The following is a 9,916-nucleotide window of genomic DNA, read 5'->3' as shown; positions in this document are numbered from 1 at the left end:
GACTGGACACAAGAACTCCTCTGATACAAACTGCAGTCAAATGAGATTTGGTATTTGTAAGAGTGCCATCTGTTAGTCAGAAAATGGCATTGCAGGTAACTGTCAGAGATGGGCAGTACTTTTTTCAAGTAACGAGTAAAATAAGGGATTACTATTGCAAAAAAGTCATTAGATTACTGATACTTTCCTGTAAGCACGCTGCGTTACTAAACCGTGATTTTGTTTGTGATCGTGTCGAATGACAATGACGTACGAGTGTGCGACGTCCTTGGCAACAAAAGAAGTGTGCAGATCAACAATGGATAACATGGAGTGCAGGAGAGAGTACGACTATGCAGCATTTAAAGCTTGGAAGTACTGACATTATTTGAGTTTGATTCTGTAAAAAGTGACAAAAACATTAGTGTCTGCTGTACACTCTGCGTGGGAAGGAAACTTTCTACAGAAAAAAATTTCAAATCTGAGCAAGCACCTAGCACGCTGCTAGAAGAATGTGAAATTCACAGAGAAACCCCCGGATCCCCCCACACTGTAAAAAAGAAAATGTTGAGAAAACGTAAAATTTCAAGGCAACATGATGCAAGAGATTTTTGAGTTTTCTCAACTTTTGCCAACTGTTGTTGACTTAACTAAGATTTACAAGTTCTGCCAACTTGGATCTTCTTGTTCACCTAATTAGGATAATCCTGGAAGTCTAACGAAGAAATTCTGGTTTCGATGCCATGTATTTCTGCCTTCACCAAACACAGATATTCTTGTTGAGTAATCATACAATTCTTACTCCAGTGAGTTGAAAATTTACCTATATAAACAAAGGAAAATGTATGCTGTTATTATACTTAAAAAAACACTTAATAAATGATATAGAATAAAACAAAGCACAATTCAATGTTATCTAAAAGCTTTTTTATTTTGTTCAACAGTCTTTTCAGTACATTTCAGAATGTCATTGGTAGTAGGGTGAATTTCTGTAAAAAAACAAAAAAAAAAAAACAAAAAAAAAAAAAAACAAACAAACAAAAACGTGTTGCCATTTTCTTTTGGGTGCTTTGAGCACCCCAGCAGAGACGTTAAAATTCAAGAGTCCAGAACCAAAAAAGAAAAGTGTCCAGCAACTTAATAATTCACCCACACACACCCTGAACGTCTTGTAAAAGCTGAACATAACTATTGCACGTTAAATAGCGTAGTGCCACAAACGATTGCCTATGTACCCAGACATTGACATTTTACACAGGCTTACTATGATGAACTATGGAAGTTAAAAGTTATTAGAAATGTTACCATCAATGAAGAGGAAACTAACACAGTTTTTTACAATACTACAAGACAAATTTTCACCATATATTCTCAACAATACAGATTCATCTGACTAAAATTTACATTTCGAATAATGATTTATCCACTTCGCCTTCATATTGTCCGACCAGGTCAAAATAAGATGGCCTGAATTGCTTCAAAGGTAAAACTCATCTGCTTTGGATAATCAATGTTGAGGGCATACAGAAGGCCAAAGAGGTATGCCAGGGCAGTAGAGAGATATGGAATGTTATGTAGCACGATGTCCCCTTCCAACACAACTGCATGTTCTCGCACAGACGCATCGGCATAGTCATCTTGTAGGATGGTGAGGATGGCAACTGATGCACCGTTCAACACTGGTTCCAAAATGTCAGTGTCCTGAAGAAAAGTAAAATATGAATTATTGAAAGCTAAGAAAAACTAAAGACAAAACAAATTTCTAAAGATTTTAACTTTAACCTCTAAACCATGCTGGTCGTTTGACTCATGGAGGTTTTAAGAAGAAAAAGCTTATTTTCCTTTAATTAATTCCACCTTGTGAGTTTTGTACAAAAATATATATATATATATTTATTTATTTATTTTTTTTATTTTTTTTAAGTTGACAGACACTTTAATTGAGACATGAGTGACCCTTAACCATGTGGGCATTTACATGGACTCCCCATCATCTCTACTTTTTAACAAAATACAAAAGGAGAAGAAAAACAACAAAAACAAAATGAGTATTGCAGAGAAGCCATCTTCAAAGTAAGATACATTATTTACACTGAAAACAGAACGCTACGTCATTTTCCTTTTTCCAGGAGAGAGAAAAATAAAGGTGAAATAAATAAGACCAGAAATGCTTTTTCGTCCACATTCACAGCATGACAAATCATATTCAACTCATTAATGTTGACCCTGTGCGGTCAGAACAGACTGAGATATTAGTAGGTAATTCGGTGATTATTGCCAAAAGCCTTAATCTATACATTATAATATTCAATACATACTCTGTGTTTTGTTTAGAAAAAGGAGACATTTGGAAACTGCTACTTGGATGATTGTACAGCTTAAATACTTCTAGATATATATATGTATACTTTAAACCCTTTTGTTCATAGCTTTAACTCATTGGCAACTTTGGAAGCAATGTTTTTGAAAGCGATGGATGAGCCGGATATCCTTTTGAACCTGACGCCATTGAGGGAGAGACGGGGAAGCTTGCAAACCTCCATCTCCCACTGCACCAGGTTTTCAGCTCGCCCGTCTCCATGGACGCAAAGAAGCAGGAAACTCTCTTGCTGTTCGTAGTCGCAGTTGTTGGCGTCGAGCACCTTGCGAATCTCCCGCATGATATCACAGGGCTCCATGGAGCTGGTGGTCCTCATACTCCAAGTGAATCTGAGGGAGCGGGGTTTACTGTCTTTATTTTCCCCTTTTTGATCCCCAGGTACATGGCGACTGCGGGTGAGTTTAGAGGTGAGTTTGGAGAAAAGGTTGCTGGTTCCACGGCTCCGGGTCTGAGACAGAGGCGTGGCATCGTGGGAGAGAGTAGGGGAGGCCGGCGGCCCGTTGTACGTGGCCGTGCGGCGGTCTCTCAGCTGGCCGCCGTGGAAGGTGCTGCGGCTGGCGGTGCCTCGGGGGAAGCGGAGACGGTCGGGCGTAGTGGCGTTGGCGACGCTGTGGGTGGACGCCACCGGGTTCCTCTGACTGCCGGGAGACACGGCAACGTTGCTGTTCTCTTTCCCGTTAGGAATGACGGAGAGGCGGTCTGTGTTGTTTCTGTCACTGCAGACATACGTGTTCCTCCTGGTCATACCCGCAGACGCAGTGTTATTGCTCGGGGCCGTGGTGGCTCCTTTCCTGCGGTCAGGGATGTCAGCCTTGTTGGGGTTGTTGGCGTTGCCCAGCAGAGGGCTGGAGGGTGGTGCCCCGCGGGTTCCTGGGATGCTCGGTTTACGGAGCTGGACTCCACCTTCCTCTTTCACGCTGTTCTCAGCAGTAGTTGTCTGACTCCTCTTTGGATGAGCCATCCCTGGAGGGAGGTTCTGACCAACTTGCTCGCTGTAACGTCTCTGTTTGTGGTTGGAGGAGACGCTCCTCTGCACTTTGAGGTGGGAGGGCGACTGGCCGTTGAGCTCACTGCTTGGCCTCGGTTTGGCCAGAGACAAGTTGCTGCTGGATGCCGAGTCGCCGGGCTCCAGCTCAGAGGCCTTCCTGCCCAAGAGCAGGTAGGTGGCTGTGATCTCATCATACTTCATCTTGGCCAGAGAGTCCTGGATTTCCTCCAAGTTGTAGCCCATCCCGACCATCACATCTATTCTCTTCTGATCTGTGATGTCCAGCTCTGGCTCAGTGTAAGGTTTGAGCTCGTCATCATCAAATTCTGCATTGATCCATCGATCCTTCATGATTTGCTCGAGAGTACCCCGCTTGGACGGGTTGAGCACCAGGAAGCGTTTGAGGAGGTTCTCGCAGTCTGTGGACATGTAGAAAGGGATGCGGTACTTCCCTCTGAGCACACGCTCCCGCAGCTCCTTAAGATTCTGTCCGTCAAAGGGCAGCGAGCCGCTGACCAGCGTGTACAGTATCACCCCCAGACTCCAAACGTCCACCTCTGGCCCGTCGTACTTCTTTCCCTGGAAAAGCTCCGGTGCTGCGTACGGCGGAGAGCCGCAAAACGTATCCAGCTTGTTGCCCAGAGTGAACTCGTTGCTGAAGCCGAAATCTGCGATCTTGATATTCATGTCTGCGTCGAGGAGCAGGTTCTCAGCCTTGAGGTCTCTGTGAACAATGTGCTTCTGGTGGCAGTACTGCACCGCTGATACAATCTGTCTAAATTTAGCTCTGGCCTCTTTTTCCTTCATTCTTCCGTGTGCAACCAGGTAGTCAAACACCTCTCCTCCACTGGCGTACTCCATTACCAGGTAGAGCGTCCTCTCGGTCTCAATAACTTCAAAAAGCTTGACTATATTGGGATGATTCAAGATCTTCATTATTCTAACTTCTCTGAAGAGCTTCTGAAGGCTGTTTGGGTTCAGCTGTGTCTTGTCTATTATTTTAATTGCCACCTCTCTGCCTGTGAGCATGTGTCGGGCCAGTTTGACCTTGGCAAAGTTGCCCTTGCCAATGGTTTTGAGCAGCCGGTAGTTGCCTACGTGGGGCTGCCGCGGCTCCTCGGAGCTGCGGGCCGGACGCACGCCCGTCCGGCCTGAGCGTGTGCTGATCTCCTGACGGCCATTGCTGTGAGAGGTGTGACTTTCCGTCACCTTCTCGTTGACTGTAGTTAAAGGAGTTTTTGTTGACATCTTTTATTCCTTCTTCCTCAGCCAGTCGCCGTTTTAAGTCCAAAATACACACAGTCTTCAGCCCGACAGCCGAAGAATGAAATTATTGCTTTGCTTTTCGGCTCCCTCCGGAGAAAGAGTCTCAGCATGGATCGTGACAATTTTCAAACGAGACCGGACGTGTTAGAGTCGAGCACCTGAACAGCTAGGGGCAGAAAAAACCCTCACTAAAGAGCATAATAATCCCGTTTACAGCATTTACACGGCGTGTACAAACCGTGCATGGCCTGTGCTAAACTCGGCAGGGAAACGAAATCAGTGTCCGTCTGTCCGTTTAGGTTTGAGTCACTGGAGCTAACTATAATAACGTTAAGGCGCTGTCGGTCGCCACTTCCAAAAATCGCCACAGGCTTTTCTTCCACAAAACCACTCTGTCTAGAACCGTGCCATGGCGTCGAGTGTCACCTCTGGATAATTCTCGGAGTGATTCAAAAGATTCGGGTAGCTGAAATACTCGCCGTCGGCTCGGTTTCTTCCATCTCCGGCGGCCCAAAGTGAAGCGGGTCTGTCTGTTTTAGGTGGGACCAAAATGGCTACTCCATTTAAAAATATTTTCTGCTATGGAACAACCACCAACAATGCCCAGCTGCTGCTCAGCAGAAAAAAAGGAGTGAGAGTTATGACAACTGCAATCCCCACTATAAAATTATCTGGACTGCACTGAGGAAGTGTACATTTCCATTTTGGATTAACTCATCCTTTAAAAACATCTCATAGCAATTAGTTTTACTTGCATTACTTTTTTGTACTTACTAAGCACTTAAGGAAAACCTCTGTTGCATCTTCCCTTGAGGAAAAAGGGCAGGACTCTCAGTGCGCGTTGGACAGTGTTGGATGTCTAAAGAGTATTCAGTGGAAAACAAGAATTTCAGTTAGTGAAGTAACATGGTGTACTATACACAATGCAAAATCAATCTCATAGTAATGAAAGTAAAGCACAGATCAGACCCAGCAACACGCAAAAGGTACAATGTTGCCCCCCCCCCCCCCAAAAAAAACAACAACACCATGTTAACAATTTTACTTTCTTTTTACAAATTAAATAAAATACTGCCAAATAAGAACAAATCAATGACTAATGACATTCATTTTTACTGACATGTCCACTGATGTGTTTTGTTTGAAGCCAATATCTTTTTCAGTTTCTGTTAAGAGAAAAGTATACTCTCTTCTAAAAATGTCAGATAAAGGAGCACTTCACTCACCTGTTCATCAAGTTTATCCAGGAGGTCTTCCATCTCCTCACAAACAGCTCCCTTCTTAGACCAGTAGAGTTTCAGCAGGCCAGGCACAAATTTGTCAAGGGATGCATTGAAGGTGCCCTGGAGGTCTTTGCTTGTGATCCGATGAAATTTTTCAGATATCTAAACAATACATTCACCAAAATATTGTCATTTATTCAGCACAGAAAATTCCTGGGTAGCTGTCTTGGACAGTCTGCACCATGTTATATGCCTGACTATGTTATCAACAGCAAAACCTACTTCAAAAATCTCTCATGAATACGTCTTTTGCACAGGAATAGAAACACCCCCCACAAAACCCAGTATCAAGATGAAAATACACATTATGTTCTAAGTTGCACCAAAATCTGTGACCAATCAGATTCTGTGACCTGCCTTAGTATTCTTTCCCTAACAATCTCAGTCTATAGAAGTCCTATTTCTAGCACAAAAAAACAACAAAAAAAAACATGCTAAGTCAAAATTATAAGATTGCCTTTCTGTTTCACAATTTCGATTTAGCATGGGGACTCTTGTACTGGCAGAAATGTTCAGGGTAAGGATTTTAATATAACACTGGCAAGGGTCTTGACTGGAGTGGTAGCACAAGATAATAAAGTTGGCCAATGCATTACCCCAGCAAATACCGTACTACTTCAATATAAGTATAAATAATGGACAATTTGAATAATAATTAAATTGTAAATAAATTAGGACAGTCTTACCTCCTCAGAGGAAAACAGCGCAGGTCATCTCTCCTGGACCTCAGATACCATAGGCTGACACTCCACGACCTCTCTCTGCCTGAGAGAAAATGTTTGCAATAATGAAACATTTCAATATAATGTAGAAAAAAAAAACGAGAAAAAAAAGTTACGGATTGGACTCCCCGATCCTTACTGCGCATGTGCAAAGTCGGACCGTACAGATCGATCTACCCGTGGAATTGTACATAAAATCAATACTCCACCAACAAAAAGGCTCTCAAAACAATACAATACTTTCCACAGCTTTGAAGAATGGGTCAGGTGTATCCTTCGTGGCCCACCCTATGCCAGAATTCATAGCGCGGCCCAGCCGATTCTAGTTTCAAACAATGGCGGCAGCCACTTAGTTTTAATATTACTCTTATTACTCTTTCTGGGTCACAAAGTAAACTTTTAAGATATTTTCAGGCGAGAATTTAGCTGTATAAATGTCAAATATCTGCTCAGTTTATTAAGACAACACATTTTTGCAAAAATGCTTCTACGTTTTCGGAGACGTCTGCTACCACCATCTTCGATAGCTAACTGGGGATTCAAGGCTCGCTAGAGCAGCGAGAACAGCGAACTCCTGGCATATCATTTTCAACCCCCCGTGCGGTCCTTCGCTAGCTTAAACATGATATATAAGTCCCCTAGATGACTTAAATATGTTATTGTTTGGCTTTTTTTCAGTGCTTTACTCGACCCTCCTGGGTCCTCAGGAGGAAGCAGCCTAGCGCTTGTAGAAAATCCTAATAACAGATGTCGTTAGCTTACCTGCTACTGCAAATGGCCAGCAGCTCCCGCACCTGTCCAAAAAATGGTCAAATAATACACTCCAACTTCAGACCAGGTAAAATCCGTAATGGTCGAAAATTTTTAATTTTCATCCAACTTTGGCCACGTTTGTTCAAATTTTCTTAGCAGGTTTTCAGTTCAGAACAAGTCGACAAACCACTATCACACAGTCTGCTCAGGCTCGTTTGGTCTAGTTCAAACTTATTCAGACCACATGTGCCAGTCACCTACGGGGTTTCCCACTGGTTCCCAACTCAACTCAAAAAATCTACTCAAAAGTTGATAATCTTTGTTATGCTCGCTAGAAAATCTTAGTTAGGACAACAATGGAAGAAATTTGTTGGGCAGACAAGCTATTTTAGGTTGTAAATGGAAAGTTTTATTTCCAAGTCAGTTTAATTTGAAAACTTTACTCAAATCAACAATTACTAGTTATCATTTTTACAGTGCACTGACATGAGGGCTGCAGCAATTCAATTAAATTTACAATTCAATTTTATTTATACAGCACCAAATCACAACAACAGTCACCTCAAGTTGCTTAATATTGTAAGGTAGATCCTACAATAATACATACAGAGAAAAATCCAACAATCATATGACCCCCTATGAGCGAACACTTTGGCAAGAGTGGGAAGGAAAAACTAACTTACTAAAACTAACTAACAGGAAGAAACTTGAGGCAGAACCAGGCTCAGGGAGGGGCGGGGCCATCTGCTGCGACCGGCTGGGGAGAGAGAAGGAAGACAAGATAAAGACATGCTGTGGAAGAGAGACAGAGATTAATAACATGTTTGATTCAATGCAGAGAGGTCTATTAACACATTGTGAGTGAAGAAGGTGACTGAAGAAGAAATACTCAATGCATCATGGGAATCCCCCAGCAGCCTACACCTACTGCTGCATAACTAAGGGAGGATTCAGGGTCACCTGGTCCAGCCCTAACTATATGCTTTAGCAAAAAGGAAAGTTTGAAGCCTAATCTTAAAAGTAGAGATAGTGTCTGTCTCCCAAATACAAACTGGAAGCTGGTTCCATAGAAGAGGGGCCTGAAAACTGAACTCTCTGCCTCCCATTCTACTTTTAAATACTCTAGGACCAGGCAATCCTCCACTGGCCCCACTCCTGCTACAAATTGTGGTAATGGGTTCGGAACACACATGACTGGCTGACACAGGACAAACACAGTTTTGTCTGGGCAGCCTGGGATATTTGCACTCTTAACTTTTCCCAACTGAAAAGTTGGCTTATAAACAGAAAACATGGACTCAATATCAGAGCAGGCAGAAAACACTTGTCCTTAAGGTCAACATTAATAAAACCTTTAGTATCAGTAATGGCTGAGCTGGAAACACAGGAAACAGCAGCTGGCTTAAAAACCTCTGACACCACTTCATTACACAGTCTTAATAACCTGAGCGATTTCATTTTAAGTTTACTCAGAAACGCAGAATTGTCTAATTGCAAATGGCTCTGAAACATTGCACAACCCTTCTTCATGAATGGTAGATGCAAGAGCAAAACATTGTCTTTGCTTGATTAAGCTCAGGAATGAGTGTCACGAATATTGAATCTTTTAAAAAAGTGTTAACAGAAAGGATCTTACTCATGTGTCTTACTGACTGTTAAGACTATCTGAGGCAACCCAGGGCCAACAAGCAAAGACTGGGATCCAGACTCAATTTCCCTGGAGCACTGGCGTTAGAAGCTCTGTTTCCCCTTAGGGAGGAGAGCTTGCAGGCCAGACAGCGGGATGTCTGGTGTGCAGAATGGCAGCAGCGAGGCTGGAGAGCCGAGCGGTGATGGAGAGAAAGTAGAAGGAGAGAATCTTTCTTTCTGGCTGAGGATGGAGAGGTCTGGGAAGGCTCCTCTCTGACTTGCCAGAAAGAGAGCTGGGCCAGGAGGAGGGGAAACAGTCAGCTTGGGTAGAGACTCTTGGGAAAGAGGGTGTTGTGATGAGGAGCTACTGAATGAATGAAGCAACTCTAGGGCTTGTAACTTCTCTCTAGCTGAAACCTAAATGAGCATACATTTTGGCAATTATTGGAAACCGCCATCATCCCTCCTGATGATAGCATCCATGGCTGCCAAACCAACTGACAGTCTTTAGGTCAATAGACCCCCTAATTCAGTCTCTCCATCTCCTCACTGAGCTCCATGAAAGCATCCACTTGGTCCATTCAGATCAAAGCATTAAGTCAGAGTATGCAAGGTGTGCATGCAGACGCTGGGAGGCACGAAGAAGTTAATAAACGGCTCACCTTCAGTTAAGGCTGATTGTGAAATAATCCAAAAAAAAAAACAACCCAAAATTGAACAGTGAACTATAAAAGAAAACGTAAGCCCATTTGACAAAGGCACCTTTGCTTTGGCAAACAGCTGGGAACACAGCAGGAACAATTTAGACATAACGAGACAGGGGGAAGCAAAACTAAATACAATGCACATGGACTACCAAAATAAAATAGTAGCATGAACACTGAGACTCAAAAAGGACACACAAGCTTGACACTGA

The 9,916-nt window shown here is 43.0% G+C and overlaps 1 protein-coding gene across 1 annotated transcript; it reads right to left on the bottom strand.

Annotated features, from left to right (window-relative positions):
- Positions 1-1,901: 1,901 nt before the first annotated feature.
- Positions 1,902-4,705, bottom strand: LOC134618837 (MAP/microtubule affinity-regulating kinase 3-like). The gene has a single exon (XM_063464421.1). The coding sequence runs from the start codon at positions 4,593-4,595 to the stop codon at positions 2,403-2,405; it is 2,193 nt and encodes a 730-aa protein (XP_063320491.1). The 5' UTR covers positions 4,596-4,705; the 3' UTR covers positions 1,902-2,402.
- Positions 4,706-9,916: the final 5,211 nt, after the last annotated feature.

The sequence above is a fragment of the Pelmatolapia mariae genome, linkage group LG20, assembly GCF_036321145.2.
Source record: "Pelmatolapia mariae isolate MD_Pm_ZW linkage group LG20, Pm_UMD_F_2, whole genome shotgun sequence".
NCBI lineage: Eukaryota > Metazoa > Chordata > Actinopteri > Cichliformes > Cichlidae > Pelmatolapia > Pelmatolapia mariae.
This window is presented reverse-complemented; position numbering and strand designations above follow the sequence as displayed.

Bases quoted from the DNA above. Each gene is read 5' to 3' on its own strand.
- LOC134618837 (XM_063464421.1), bottom strand. From the start codon at position 4,595: ATGTCAACAAAAACTCCTTTAACTACAGTCAACGAGAAGGTGACGGAA.